This window comes from Pinus tabuliformis, chromosome 4_2, assembly GCF_031772625.1.
Source record: "Pinus tabuliformis cultivar Carrire ecotype Pingquan chromosome 4_2, CPIR1, whole genome shotgun sequence".
NCBI lineage: Eukaryota > Viridiplantae > Streptophyta > Pinopsida > Pinales > Pinaceae > Pinus > Pinus tabuliformis.
In genome coordinates this window covers 710245170-710261849 of record NC_142304.1, presented here as the reverse complement: position 1 = coordinate 710261849, position 16680 = coordinate 710245170, and the positions used below count along the sequence as shown (strand labels likewise).

The following is a 16680-nucleotide window of genomic DNA, read 5'->3' as shown; positions in this document are numbered from 1 at the left end:
GACAAAGATAATTGTTCTGAGACGAGAAAGCATTCGTAGCAGAAAAATAGATCAAGTAGAAGACATTTGTAGCCAAAAAAAAAGATCAAGCCCTTTCATCAACAAGCTTTGAGGACAAAACTTTTTGAAGGGGAAGGCAATGTTATGAACATAAATTATGTAAAAATAAAAAATAAATAGATAATAAATAATAATCATAATAATATAAATATAATAATAAATAATAAGTAAATTAACTAATGGTTAGTTAGTTAATAATGAAAAGGCATGTCTTAGAGACATGCCTGTTCATGAAAGGGTACTTACCTGATCATGAATCATCGTCTTTACTGCTTCTACAATCGTTATGTTCTTCCTTTCTGCTACTCCATTTTGTTGAGGATTGTAAGGAATTTTTATTCCTGCCTCCTTGCAAAAATCACCGAAGTCCCTGGAAGTGTACTCTCCTCCATTATCTGATCTCAAGACTTTGATTCTCCTTCCTGTTAAGTTCTCCACTTGTGCTTGGAATTCTTGGAACTTGTTGAAGACTTCATCCTTGGTCTTCATAAAGTAGATCCAAGTCTTTCGGGAGAAATCATCAATGAATGTTACATAGTACAAGTAGCCACCCAAGGAGGTTGCAGTCATTGATCTGCATACATTTGAATGTACTAGATCCAAGATCCCCTTGGATCTATTATCACTGCTTGGAAAAGATCCTTTGGTATTTTTACCAAGTGCACAACCCTTGCAGATGCCATCATGCTCAATCTAAAGTTCTAGAAGACCTGTAAACATTTTTCTTAATGCTGGTAAAGCCTTGTAGTGTAAGTGAGCAAATCTTCGATGCCACAACTCACATAGAATGATACTATTATGGACTAATGCTTGGTTTTGTCGTCCTAACAATCTATATAGTCCTTCAGAAACACCAATCACTTTTGCTAATTATATGCTTGAATTCTTAGGCCAGATAAGAACTTGTCCATCCAAGAATGCAACTTTGTAGCCTCTATCTTCCAATGCTGAGATATGTTGAAATATGTAACTAGGTTCACTCTTCATAAATGTATTTGAGTCACAATGAAATGTACTTATCAAAAGAATGAAGAAAATGTTTTTATTATTATTATTATAACTTATTAAAGCATGGGTTTCATGCTTGGGTCATTTTGTTTTAGGTCAAAGTCCCCATTGAGAACTTCTCGGATTTATTCCGAGTCATTAGAATCATTGTACATTAAAAGAGACCCTTCTTGGGCTTTCGAATCATGTAAAAAGAAATATTTTTGAGTCAAAAATGAGTTTAGTCTTCTCCACACCAAGTCGGCCTCAAGAAGGGTAATTCGACCTCATTGGAAGGCTATATGTACAAGGCAGTTCGAATTCATTTGGAGCATCTCACTCTCTCACACTTAGTTCGATATCTAAAGTTGGAAGCGGGGAAGTGCGAAGTTGGAAAAGGGCTGGAAGGAGAGCTAGAAAGGAGTGCGAGTATTGGAACAAAATAGAAGACACCAAGGTCGAAATTTTGGGCCAACTCTCTCTCACTTTTGAGGTGTATCAAGACTCAAGAGAGATCAAAGTTTTCCTAGTCTAGTCGAAGTTGTTGTTGTTGTTGCTACTGGGTCGAAGCTACCAATGCATGTTGATGTTGTTAGGTCGAAGTTGCTTTTGAAGGATTATCATCTGCAAGAAGGATTGAGGGTTGACTTGGTGTGGAGGAAGTTATGTCTAGGTCAAAAAGTCTTGGATTATCTCGAGAAACTATTGAAGAATTGTTGACTGGGTTTTCCCCTAGATAAGGGTTTTTCCCTCGCTGTCCGCCTACTTTTGTTGTCCTTGTGTTATTGTTTTGGTAATTGCTTGATCAACCAAAAGATAAAAGAAGAACATAAAAATAAAAGAATCACAAGTAATTATCTATATAAGAAAATATTTCTGCCTTTCTGATTTTCTAATAGATAGGGAGCAGATTTTTCTTTAGACCTAAAGTAAACTTATTTCATGTGTAGAGAGTTTCCAGATTCCGGTTGAAATGTGGCTGATCCAACTCCTTTTAATACATACTTGGCAATGTCTTTGGGTTCTACCTGTAATGTTGAGTCTCTCTCTGTCAAATCTATGAGAACTTCTCAAAAACTGTTGAGAAATCAATGCTAGTAAGATTTAGGGTATGATTCCTCTTTCTTGATAGTTACTTGTGAATTATGTTACCTTCTTTTACTTCTTAATTAGTTTATCTTTCATCAAGCAATTATCAAATCATATGTGTATGAAGATCACAAGAACAAGAGACACAAGATGTAGGCACTTAGCCAAGGCAAAACCCCAATAAGGAACCCAGTCACAAACTCTTCCTTCAGTAGATTCAAATCAAGATGAGACACTTCCAGACTTCTTAGACCTAGACAAAGACCTCCTCCAACCACCAAGTCAGCCCTTCCTTGCAACAAATGATCTTGACAAAATACTTCAAGTGACAGCTTCCCAGCAGTAGCTTCAGTGCAGAATTTTGGTCCCCCGGCAGCAGAACTTTGACACCTAGCTTTAAAATTTCGGACCTGCAGTAGATAGATTTTCGGCCCCAGAAAACTTCGCACGTGTGAGAGAAAGATAGCCCAAAACTTGATTTAGGTCTTCCCAACAAACTTCGTCCTTCTCCAGCTTCTTCGCTCTCTTTTTTTGCTTCTCTTTCTTGTAGATCAAACTTGTTGAGTGAGTGAGTGAAATAGGTCGAATTGCCTCTCCTTATATACCCTTTCTGCTTGGTCGAATTGCCCCAATGTAAGTTGAATTCTTGGGGATATGGCAGACTTGGTGTGAAAGAGACAAAATACATTTTTGACTCAAACTAATTCTTTTTACATGATACAAAAGCACAAGAAGGGTCTAATAAAAATGACAATGACTCTAATGACTCAAGACAAAACCTAGAAGCCTTCAATGGAGGCTTTGACCTAGAAAAACATTGACCCAAGCATGAAACCCATGCTTTAGTAAGTCAATTTCTTTAATAATAATTTTTTTTTGAAAAGTACAATTATGAAGACCGAAGCTAGTTACATTCATCAACAAAAACCCGTCATATGCCTAGAGGCACCAGTATCTACTAACCAGACATCACCACTATTTGTGATAGTACCTAAAAGAGAAAAAACAAAGATTTACTCTTTAGCTCCCTCTAGCCTTGGAATAGATTCTTTTTGAACTTGCCTTCCATTGTAAATCTTGGGCGGTAGATAAAAATAGTCAAGTTGTTGAACACTTGTCTCTTAGGCTGACTTGTTGACTACTCTTTCAACAAGGCTCTAATAACATGTTGAACTTTCTATAAGAATGAATAGTAGAACCTAATTTTCTAATCTAATAATTACTTCATAATGATCGTTGTCAAATTATCTTTCAAGCCAATGATACCATTGAGCAATTATACACAGAAAATCTCAACAATAATATAATGAAAAACAGTAGACAAATTTCCCTCGAAAACCAAAACTTGGGAGAAAACCCAGCAACTTTTCTTCTAGGAGAAATTGTTTTCAGCAAGATTTACAATTACATAAATTTTCTAAAAATTTGTGCCAAAAACCAAGCCCAAAGTACCAATTAAACCTATTCAAATACCAGCCAATCAAACCACCAAATAACAGAAAACTCAAGGCTTGTCAATTGTCAAAAATTTGGCCTGTAGTCAATCTACAGTCATAGTCTGTTGTCAGAAATCCATGCAGTTGGCCTTAATCAATAGTCAAATTAAGTCAAACTTGGACTCAGTCAAATTTGGTCAAACTTCAGATCCTTTGCTCCTTTTCTATTGACACATGCAGATATCTCGTGTAGAAGATGTTGTGTTGATGGTCATCAAAATGATGTTGACTTCTTGTGTATTTATCAGTGTTGACAATATCGTCGATACTCGCAAATATCGTGATATTTTCAGGGAGACGAGATATCGCCGAGGAAATATCGCGATATTTTGTCTCCCCGAAAATATCGCGATATTTCTGAAATATCGGCGATATCTCGGGAAAATATTGCACTACGACGCAAAATATCGCCCAGGCACAGAAAAATTGCCACCGCGTCTAGAAAAGGTCGATTTTGTTTTTTTTCATTCATTTTCATTTCTGATTGCTGGAGAAGGAAGGGGAGAGCTATGTGCTTGCTGCCAAGGAGGATTTGAGTGTTGAATAGCCATTATCGCCACCAACAACGAAGATTTTATTGATCCAAGATTGAAGAATAGTGAGACAATTTCATTTCTTCCATTAACAGGTATGTTCAAATAAACCCCTATGATAATGAATTTTTTGATAGTTTTAGGATTATTCTTGCTTTCCTATTTGCCTACAAATATTTTGCTTGTTTTTTTTTTCCATTTGCTATGATTTTCATGCCCATGAGCAAATGCAAGGGTTTTCTCCATATTTGGACAGCAAACTCCATTTTTTTTTAACTTTCAAATGCACCCTCTTATTGTCATTTATGGTTTTTCATTGAATTCACATTGCAAATAATGTAGCAAAAAAAATATTTTGTAAAATGAGGTGGTTATTACTTATTAATTCCAAATTTTTTTTGGTGCCCTAGGTTTGAGTTAGCTCACTACAAAATTCAAATATGCCAAAAGCCTTAGACCCATTTTGGGAGTATGGGGAGCCTGATGGTGGGACAAATCAGGCATATCTTACATGCAAATTGTGTGGGACCAGGATGACAAGAGGGGTTACACGATTGAAATACCATCTGGCTAGACTCACTGGACATGATGTTGGGATTTGTACAGTTTCTAGTCCGGAGCTTATACAAAAAGCTCTTGAGGCAATTGATGAAAAAGACAGAAAGAAACAAGGTTGAACGTGCAGGTAGATCTTTCGGGATATCTTCTCCTGATTTTGATGCTGAGGGTAGTGGGAGGGGCTCCACAGCATCACCTGCTACTGCTAGTGCGAGGTCATCATTTTTTGTTCCACGAACAGGACATGGATCACAACCTGGCATAAAATCACTTGTTAAAAAAAAAAGGAGACGCAAGAAGCAGATAGAGTCATGGGAAGGTGTCTTTTCTAGAGTGACTTACCTCTCAACATCACCAAAACCAATCCATTTTGGTAGCCAATGTGTGATGTTATTGTTGTTGTGTGCCCAGGGTACAAAAGTGCTACATATGAAGAGTTGCGGGAACCAATTCTTCAAGCAGAAAAGCAGGACATCAACTCTAGATTAGCAGAGTTGAAAAAACCATGGGAAGTTACTGGATGCACAGTGATGTCTGATGGTTGCACAGATAGGAAGGGTAGGACCCTTATAAATTTCTTGGTACATTGTCCTAAAGGTAAAATGTTTATTAAATCAATGGATGCATCTGAACACATCAAAGATGTAGCAACGATATGTGAGTTGTTAGATGTGTTCATTCGGGAGATTGGTGTGTGAATGTGGTGCAAGTCATAACAAATAATGCAGCTAATTATGTGTCTGCCAGCAAGATGCTTATGGAGAGGCATCACAAATTGTTCTAGACTCTGTTTGCAGCACATTGTCTCGATTTGCTGCTTGAGGATATGGGGAAACTCTCCTTCATCTAGGAGGTGGTTGATATGGCTAGGAGTGTCCCCAAGTTTATTTATAACCATGCTTTTGTTCTTAGCCTCATGAGGAAGTTCACTAGAAACAAGGAGTTGCGGCGTCCTACGATCACACGTTTTGCCACAAACTTTATTACTCTTTAGTCTTTGCTTCAATGTCAGTTCGAGTTAAAGCAAATGTTTATGTCTGATGACTGGCGTAATTGTAGATACAGCAGGAGACAGGATGGGAAAGCCATTGCAAAAATGGTGTACTCTGAGACGTTTTGGCATGGAGTAGAAGAAGCAAGCTCAATTAGTGAACCTATAGTAGAGGTTCTCAGATTGGTAGATGGGGAGAAGCATGCAATAGCTTATTTGTATGAGGCCATGGATAGGGCCAAGGAGGTCATTCGTTCTTATTATGCAAACAAGGTTCTGTTGGCCTTGATAGGCATATGACGTTATGGGATGTGATTGATAGTCGGTGGACAGGGATGCTTCATCGACCCATTCATGCAGCAGCACTCTTCCTCAACCCCGCATTTTCATACAAATACGGCTTTGAATTTGATGGCGAGGTGATGGAAGGGCTCCATTTCTGTATTCATAGGATGGTACCTAATCCTGAGCTTCGTAGCAAAATCAATCGCGAGATACAGTTTTATCAAGATTGTGTTGGCCTATTTGGCTTTGATGATGCTATTAGGGAAAGGACCCTCTTCATGCCACGTAAGTGACAAGTCATCACTCATTAGAAATTAAAATTTTCAATTTAGAATTTCCTTACTTATAATTCTATTTTTTTTAAATTCAATTATGCAGCTTTTATTTGAAAGTTTAATTATGTTTTAAGTTTTTGAATTTTTCATTTTTTTATTTTGTTGTAGATATTTGGTGGCGAAGCTATGGTGCAAGGGCACCAAATTTGCAGAAATTGGCCATAAGAATTTGGAGTCAAACATGTAGATCTTCAAGGTGTGAGCGCAATTGGAGTGTATTTGAGAAAATACACGCAAAAAAGCGCAACAGGTATAACTTTGAGCTCCAGCTTTCAGTTGAGCAATTACACTTATTGTAATTTTTAATTTTTAATTTATGACCTTCAAGTGTCAAGGGTCAAGACTCATTAGTTTTTTTGACACTCTAACAGGGTGGAGTTCGCACGCCTCAATGATTTAGTGTATGTGCGTTACAACATCCGACTTCGAGTAAAGCAAATAGAAGCGCCAATGGATCCAGATGCCATTTCCTTAGACAATATTGATGTATTGTCCCAATGGAGGGTGGAGTCTGAAGAGCCGATCTTGGAGGAGTCACCTTCATGGTTAGAGCCAGATGATCCATTAGAACAAGGGCAACAAGAGGAGGAGGAGCAGGAGGAGGACATTGTGGGAGCATCAGCATCAACACCATCTGCTATAGATATAGAAGAGCACAGCTCCATACCTAGCACTCATTATTTGACATTAGGTGCAGAGGCAAGGCCAACGCCTTCTACTACTAGGGGCAGGCCTGGCAAACAACCCATCATGTTTTCCCGTAAAAGGGGGGGAGGGCAGTGATTTCAGATAGATAGTTGCTAGTTTTATTTGTTTTGCTACATATAACTCATGATGATGAGATACTTTTATATATGTGATGTTATTTTGTATTGGTTCTCCACATTTGAGTCCTTGATTGGACAATTATCAGGGATCAGCAGGATTTGGTATCGCCTTTGATGTATCATTTCTATTTGACATCATATATATCAGTGCTTTCTTCATATTTATGTGCCAATGTGTTTATTTCATGTTGTTATTGCTTTATATGTTTAAAAATCTGAATTAAAAAAAAAAAAATATATATATATATATATATATATTATGCATTTTTTATGCTTGCCAATATTCGCCGATATTTTGCCGATACCGATATTTTCAACAATGGTATTTATACATGTCAAGTGGGTTTGACCAATGGTCACAACCATTCATGGTGGGGTCAACCTATCAACTTGGGGCCTACTTGAACCCCAAAATTTAAACTTTTAATAATTACTTTTCATAGTTTTCCTTGGCCGATTTGGGAGGCCTCTTAGCATGCAGGAATACCCCTTGGTACTACACAAAAAATCAACATTTCCAAATCAGGAAATGTTGCACAGGCATTTTGGCCGCATATCAGTGGCATTTCAAGGCGTTTCGAGAATGGATCTGCCAACTTGGGGGCCATTTTCTGAAAGAGTAAAAATACATTATCAATTAATGTTTACTATTAATCCAAGTTTCTAAGGATAAATAATTAAATTATTTTGAGTGCTCAGATCTAATCTCTACTATTGATCTCAAGTGAGGCTTAGGATCTAATCCTAGCCATTGATCACTTAGAAGATTAAGGTTAGGGATTTGGCTTAATGAAATTATAAAGTAGGCCTAAGGGCCAGATGGAAAACACATTGTAATTGAGAAAGTGATTTTCTCAAGGAGTGAGATACTCATCAAGTAAAGAGAAGGGAAAGGTGTACAGAATGGGTCTTCCTGTATAAAAATAAATAAAAAATAAAAATTGTGGAGGCAGAGACTTTGAAGAGAGAGGCTGAGACTTGGGAGAGGGACGTTGAGTTTTCTGTGCAGGCCAAGATTGTTAAGAGAGGTTGAGTTTTCCAGTCAGGTCTGCATGGAGGAAGGGAGCTGAGTTTCTCCCAGTGCACAGGCCATACGGGTCGAGGCCCAGTTTTGCAAGTAGAGGCTGATATTTGCCAAGGTAGAGTATTTTCCAAGAGGGCCAAATTTCCAGAGGCCAAATTTCTTTAGAGACCAAAAATCCAAGTTCAAAAGTCTGTTGTAATTTCTGTGTATTCTCTGTGGGTCAAGGCCAAATTTTCGAAAATTAATAAAGTGAAGGAAGATTTGTCGAGCAGAAATTTATGTTGTTCCTGTGGTTGATTTTCCTATTTTATTTCTGCCGCAATTTATTTCTGAAAGTTAAAAATACCAGTGTATTTATTTTCCAGCAGTTTTCAAAATTGTATTAAGCAAGTATTTTTCTGGGTATAAATTAATTGTTGAGGAAAAATAAATCAGACCTCATATTAAAAGTCAACAAAATACTAGTGTTACGTTCATGTGTGCGGTTTAAGATTCTACAAAAGTTTATTCCCATGCTTATACCTTGAGCAAAAAGACAGAATTGTCAAAAAATCATATCAGCCAAAGCAACACTAAGTACCAAATGCCTAGGCACAACATTTGCTTTGTACCTATATTATGTTGATGATTTAGGGCCTTGTAACTTTATTGTTCTAATGGTGTTACCTTCATTGAGTGCACTAGAATAAGGATTCTCTATATCACCAGAGAGTAGTTTTACATTAAAATAAAAATAATCTTATAAAAAACCCAAACAAAGAAATTTAAAAAATAGATATTGTTTCTCATTCTTGTACTTGTAACTAAAGGTCGTATAACTCCATCACAACAAACTAATCTCTTCAAGCACAATCGTGTAGCAATCACATAGTTGAATATTAATTAATAATAACTCGGTAGGAATTAGCACTTCCCCACATCGTTGCAAAAATGATTATAACTAGATAATATCAGACATTCAACCATCAATTTCTATGTTTAAAAAATGTGACCTCATGGAATTGAACAAAACCAGCCATGTAACCTATTGATTAAAGGATGCAAATCTGAATTGCATGAAACATGCATACTCATATAAGTTTCCAAAATAGGTACAGCAAGGAAACTGTTGAAAATGTAACTAGTATTGGTCTTCATAATTGTTGTATTCATTTCAATATGTATCCTATGTAACAAACAAGAAAAGAAGAAAGAAAATTATTAAAGCATGGGTTTGATGCTCATTATTGATGGTCTTCTAGATAAAAGCATATTCTTCGTGCTTCTAGGGTTTGTTAGCTCTTAGGATTTATTTTCATAATTCAATGGAGTCAACACTCTGTTTATAAGACTCTTCCGGGCAATTTGTAATTGTAAAAAGAATTATTTTTTAGTCTAAAAAGTCTGGGAATCTCCAAGAGCACAAGTTGGCCTTGGGATCATCAAGTCAGCCTAAAGGAGCAGTTTGACTTCATTTGGTAACTCACACAAAGTTCGGTCTACAAGAAAAAAGTTTGATCTATAGCTGAGTAGGACAAAAAAAGGAGAGTGAAGGTCTAAAAGACTCTAGGAGGACGAAATTTCTTGTTTTGGGGCTCTATCTCTCTCACACGTGTGAAATTCTAGGGTTTCTAGGTTGTAGAAACAGGCTGAAATTGCAGGTCTGAGTTGCAGTAGGACGAAGTGCAGAATCTGGTAGTTGGAAGAGGGAAAACCCTTATCTTGACCTCGTTGACCTTGGGAGAGTTGTCTTGCTCTAAGTAGGTCTCAGGAGGAGGCTATATTAGGGTTTCCAAGAAGTTGCAAGGACAAAGTTGTTGGGTCGAAGTTGCAAGTCAAGTAGCAGTGGAAGTTGCAGGCCGAGTAGCAGAGTTGTCGCTGGCAAGTCAAAGTTGCAGGGTGTAGCAGTTTGGTGCAAACACAAGGAAGGACTTGAGAAAGGGTCGACTTGGTACTGGGAGAAGGACTTGGTCTAGGGATTGGGTCTTTGTATCTCATCTGAAGCAAATTCTAAGAAGAGAAGAGTTTTTGGGTTTTCCCCTTGGAGGGGTTTTGCCCTGGCTGAGAGCCTATATCTGTGTCCTCTTTTTGTTACTGTTATTATTCTTGATATTGTTTGATGAAAGATCTAACTAAAGAAGATTGAGAAGATAACTAAAGTTTCACAAGCTCTATCAAGGTTAAGGAAAATAAAATCTAATAGTTGTCGCTTTACACTTTCTAACAGACACATGGCCCCCAAAACTTTAGAAGCAAGGAGAATGGTATTTAAAAAATACAGGAAATATAAATATTTCAAAAATAGAAGCCTTTATAACTAGTTCAATATCTATCTACATCAATGTAGATCCAAACCATTAGGCATCATATATGCAAATTATTTTCATGTATGTAGCTTGTAATGGTGAATATAGTAAAATGCCATTGAGATATAAGTTCTATGATACATACAATTTATGCTTTGAATGAAAATAGATAAAGATTGAGGCTTTAAAAGGCCTCTACATTCTAGAGCCAAAAAACCATCACTCATTTGTAGTTTGGCTCATTAGTCTGGCTCAACTGAGTCTAGGAGTCTGAATTCTGCTTTCTATTGGTGAATGGCATCAACAGTGGTTGCCATTTGACATTTTTAAATCAATTGGCACCATTGAGAAGGATATTCCCCTTCTAGTTTAAAATCTTAGAATAGCCCAAATCCTAATTCAAGGGGGGGATAGTAAAGGGTACAAGGTCTTGTTTTGAATATACGTTGAAATGCCAAAATAACTGTTAAAGTGTGCTGAAAACTAAATTAAATTACCAACAACAACAAAAAACCAAGTTCTATCTTCTCCATGTGATATCTGATGACTCGAATTCTATCACCAAAAATCCTAAAATGGTGATCCCATTTTTAAATTTTAAAAATAAAATTTAAGTTAATGAAAGGAAACTATAAATAAAGGGAAATGTCAACATTTAAGATTTAGAAGTAGCGCCTGTTAGTTTGTGTAGCATCGGATGGTGGAGAGGCTAAAACACATGAGTTCTCCAAAACCCAGAAATCATTTCTAAAAATTCCACCTAGAGATAGCTCAATTAAATTAATTGACCATCATTTAAATTTTTCCTAAGTCTAACTTAGGAAAACTGGTTAATTAATAATAATTAATTGAGAAATGTGAGAATTCTCTAGAAACTCACATAGATCGACTTGCAGATGATCTCAGCCATCAATTAAGTTTTAATCTTGGTCGTTGAAGACTCAACTAGAGATTATAGATGATCAACGGGTAGATGGAGAAACACACAGAGTGAGAGCTAGTAATGTGAATTCCTTGGCAGGTCAAGCTATCTAGCTTCAAAGGTCGAGCAAAGGAAGAGAGTTCGAGCCAGAAGGGTTGCAGCAAGGTAGAGATAGTGATTTTGGAGGAGAATTCCAATTCCGGAGAGTCGAGAGAGGAGGTTGAATTATTTCTCTAGTAGGCCACAGAGGGGTAGCGCAGAAGCCTCAAAATGGCAATTTGATTTAGCTGAACAAGAGGTGGATTTAGTTACCCGAGGTCAAGAAAATTTCCAGAATATCGAGAGGTTCGTTTCCAGAGCAGCAGTAGGAAAAACGACTTGAGTGGCAGTAGTTTCACACTAAGCATGTGACAAGTTGTGCAGAGGTGACGCGGAAGCCTGCACAGAGGGTTTGGACGACTGACTTAACGCAAAAGCCTACGCAGAGAGTTTGGATGACTTAATTGGAGTTGTCAACTTGTGTCGGGATTGCTTAGAGAGGAGGGTAATTTCCCTCAGTTGATTTTGCCATTATTTCTCTCAGATAGAAACGTCAATTTGGCGTCATTTTATTGTACTTGGAATTTCACGGTTGCATAATAATAAAAAGCTTTAGCTGCTGCACCGATTTTCCCACATTGGGTTTTTCCAGGTACAATTGCCCAAAAATAATTGTCATTTTTATGTGTGCTAGCATTTCTCAGTTTCCAGTATTTTATTTTCCACAGCATTTTTATGGTGAAAATTGCAATTGTGATTTTATTCATTGTTTGTCGTAGCAAATAAACTGCATAATTAAATTTACAGTTAGAAGAATAATTTCCAGTTGCAATAGAGTTAAAATTTTCACAGCACCCCCAATGGGGGCGAAAGAACGTGGTCACATTGGGATTGAGGGTGGGGACTAGCCCCTCTCGTTCACTCAACTAAGGGAAATGTGGCATATTGAACACATGCAATACGAGTAATGCAGAAGGTTCGAGATTTGCAGCGGTAGCCTTATATGTGGGCTAGCAAGAGCGGCATTGTTGTTGGCGAGCTGGGTTATGGGCATACTAGAGGGTGGTGGAAGTTGTGGAGGGTTTGCGCACATCGTCAACCTGTGCATGCTTCTTTGTCTCTGATTCTCTGTAATAAAGTTTCTCGGATACAAGTGGAGAATCCCTTGTGTTGTTGTTGGCAACTAGAAGCGCCAAGTTTGGGATCTTGGTGAAGCAGAACATTGGAGTTTGCTCTACCATTGATTGGATTTAGTGCGAAGGGGACACTTCCTGAATTGGGCAGCTAGTGGAGAGTTTCTAAATTGGGGCTCTGTCGTGGATACTCTATCAAAGTCTTATAGGCTACTCCTTTGGCATTCATAATGTATCACTCTCATTTAGTCGAGGGGTAAATCTTTGTAGTTGTGTTTATTCCCTCCTGCATTCATTTCTGGTTAAGGGACACTTGGGTCGCGAAGGCCTCGAGGTCCTTCGAGGCTGTAATTAGGGGTTAATAGCAAGTGCTTGGGTCATGGCATTGGTTTTGGGTATTCAGGAATTGGGTCTGGAAATCTCACACCCCCTAGCAGAAGATGGAGATAGGAGGCTGGGGGGGAGGATACATGTCGAGCTCAGAGTCCTGTTATGGGTGTTTCCTTGTTCTAGTATCTTTGCAGTGAGCAGGAATTCCCAGCCAATGCTAGGCAGTAGCAAATTCTCTCTTCGACATAGGAGTTTTGGGTCTTCGGGTTTGCTCTCAGAGCTTTTGGAACAACATTCCCACTCTGGGGAGTATCGAGTCTCTTAGGTTGGAGTTGTGATTATTGAGAGGAAGAAGTTGACATTATTCTGTGGTGGCAATTTCAAAGGGAAAGGTGGAAGTTCTTGCAGAAGGTTGCCTTTCTTAAGTAAGGTCTGGGTTTGGTATTGTCGAAACCCATCTGTTGGTTACCAAGGTTTGGTGTGGCGGTTGGGTCTCCGCATATTGTTGGACGTACGGGAGTGGTCTTAGTGGGCTGGGGTTGGTTTGATAATGTACAGGCAACGTCGTCGAGCGCGAAGAGGGGTCGGTCCCAGAGGGCAGAGCATTGAGGGGAAGTGGAGGATTTGGGGGGAAAAGGTGGAGTGGAAGCGAAGCTGGAGGAGTTGGAGGCCCATTCTCCTGAACGTGTTGACCTTCCTCCTCCTTTCAACGCCTTGGACTCTCAGCTTCGACACGTCACCCATCTCCTGGAATAGTTAGGACAAAATCAACAACATGACCGCAATGAGGTCATAGGCTTCATGAATGATTTGCAGCACAATCAATGGAACATGCAGGATCGTTTGGCTTCACTTCGAAGGGGGCAGAGGAGAATGTTAGAGTGACTGGAGCACCTAGAAAGGAGAATGGCTCACAAAATTTCATGTCCATGGTGAAGTTCGGCCTCCATATTTGCTTGGTAACGAACTGGATAATCCAACTCCAACTCATCCTCCTGCTCCTTAATTTCAATTAGTTGTATCTTGATCTTAGGGGTATTTTGGGACTTTTGGCCTTTTTGGTTTTGGGTCTTCAGTAATTTTTGGCAATTTGTAATTAGTTTTAGTGCTTATCTTTTGTCCAACAAATCCGATAGGAGTGAGGCCGAAAGAACAATGAACTCTAGACAGCCATGTTGTAATCTTTGCATGATTTAATATAAGCTTTTTGATTGACCAAAAAAAAATATTTAGAAGTAGTGAAAATTCCAAAACCAATGGAAATTTTTGTAGTATGCATGTGTGTTTTTTTTAGGGTTTTCATTTGTGTAGGTGCTTTTCTGGGCCCAAAATGTGGACCCAAGGTTAGGGTCATGATTCCAAATCATGAAAGGCCAACAGAAACATTTTGGAGCATTTTGGGTTGTTTAGAAATGTGTTCCATATTTGGAAACTTGTAGACATAGGAAACGTGGAAGGGCAAGCCATTCCTGCAACTTAAATGAGAACAGTATAAAAGGCATGCTAGAAGAGCAATTGTCATAGATGATTGACACTATAGTAGAAAGAGATAACGATCATGAAGACAATCAATGAAAAGGAGACAATTTTGACATGAATTTCATAGGGAAATATGTTGAAGCTTGTGGTAGCTTCAGAAGTTCTTATGCATAGGCTTGGTGTCTTAGCATGTGGAAGATGATTTATTGCCTCTCTAGGTGTTTGCTTGGTGGAGCAAGTGATTTACGTCTTCTTTCCTAAGTTTAACTTAGGAAAAGTACAATAATTAAAGTCAAATAACTATTGTGGACTTTTAAGTCATTTTCTAAGGATAAATAAATTAATTTAAGTGACTTAGAAATAATCTCAACCATTGATCTCCAAGATCTTCTAGAAGGGAGATTACAGTTAGGGATTTGGCTTGATGTAAATAACAAAGAGATGAAGACACAAGAACACATGAGAGGCAGCTACAGCATTTTTGGGAAAGTGATTTTCTCAATAAGGAGAGAGTGAATTCTCTGAAGCGTGAGGCTCAATTCCACTAAGGAGAAGGAAGAAGAATACATGGATAATTTCGCGGTGTTTCCAGGAAGCCGATTTGCTGGGAATTGGAGAGGCCGAATTGCTGAAGTGAGGAGGAGGCACGGTTGCTAGGGAGGTCGATTTGCCAGGGCTGAGTTGTGAGTGCGCAGAGGCCGAGTGAGAGCTGGGTGCAGAGACCAATTTTCTTGTGAGAGGTGAGCCAATTTTCTTCAGGCCGAATTTATTCAGAGGTCAATTTCCAGTTGGCCAATTTTCCTTGGGCTGAATTATTCCAGTGGGGCCGAAAACAGTTTCTAGTCACTGTATTTTTCTTTGTAAATTCTTTGTGGGTTGAAACCCTGATTTTCCAAATTAATAAATGACAGAGAATTGTTGTGGGTGAATTATTTCTATTGCAATGTGTGATTGATTTCTCTATTTTATTTCTGCTGCATATATTTCTAGATGTTAAAATACCAATGATTTTATTTTTCGGTAATTCAGGATTATTTTGTTAATTAAATAAATTGTTGGGAATAAATAATTGCTGTGAGAAAATAAATCTGGGCTGGTATTAGGAGATTTAACAAAATCTAGGACAATGTGTGAGGTTGGAATAATCTTTCGTAAAACTGCCTTTGAAATAAGTCAATCCCGATCCCTCTAAGTTTTACTTCAAAATAAGTCAGTCCAATAAGTTTTTATGTTGTAACGTTTTGTAAGCCAAAACAAATTCTTCAATTCTCCAGAATAAAATATCACCATAGCAATCCCGAATGCATTACCTACCAAAGAACATTACCAACAGAAAAAAGAAATGTTTACTCAACAGTTATACATTTCTGTTTTTACTTTGTTCTTAGCATTTTACTCATGGGAAAGTTGAGAAGATACCAACGTTTCAGTGTTAGCTTCTTGCTGGTGTTCATTGGCTTTATCCGACTCTGATGCGAAATTCCTCTTCTGTTTGAAATAAATTATATATGTCATGTTGAGAGTAGAGACAACTGAAGTTAAACAAATTAACGTAGCTGGACTCATAGTCATCATGCACAACTATTCCTTATAAGCCATCCTACACTATAGTGTGCTATTAGTTAATTGGCCAAAGTCTTCTAAATTCTACCATATCCAGAACTGATATTTCAAAAAGTTTCTCAGTCAATTTTCTAATCTATTGGGAGTCTCCAAGATAGAACTAATTGTCATGTAAGGCACTCCTACCATTTTATGATCATTCTAATTTCTTACTAGGACTAATTTCTCTGTATGTTATGTAGTCAACATGCCGACAGATGTATATTATGATGTGGCTGGTACTACTTGTTTTACCAACCAAAAAAAAACATGTACATATACAGTCTTTACAGCAGCCAATTCATTTACTTGATTTATAAATATACAAATGCATGTGTTCAAATCAGGTAGCATTTAGAAATTAGAAGTAACTCTTGTCACTTGTAAAAACTTTATGCAACCTGAAATAAACATGTCACCTATATATAATGAATTTTTAAAACCAAAATAATGCAAGTAACTGAGAAATATAACCCGTGTGCCTATAATAAAAGCATCACCATTGTATGCCTGTGCTGGGCCCTGGATTTTCTCCTCATTACTTCCCATTTTTCTCTATTTCTAACTCTAGCAACACAAAATAGTCGTTGTTGTTCGGCAAGCTAACTTTGACATCATCTTTCCACTCAGAACAGTGGCAAAAAATGAAACAAGCGGCAGGTAACTGCTAAGACTAGAGAAAATACATTAAAGATAAATAAGTAG

At 37.8% G+C, this 16680-nt stretch overlaps 1 protein-coding gene across 2 annotated transcripts in view; it reads right to left on the bottom strand.

Moving 5' to 3' along the window:
• Nucleotides 1–16680, bottom strand: part of LOC149171469 (uncharacterized) — an 88682-nt gene that overhangs the window by 46385 nt on the left and 25617 nt on the right. For both annotated transcript variants that reach the window (XM_089424096.1, XM_089424095.1), the window contains exon 2: nt 15797–15861. In XM_089424096.1, the coding sequence (XP_089280222.1) occupies nt 15797–15861 (65 nt within the window). The remainder of the gene's footprint in view (nt 1–15796; nt 15862–16680) is intronic.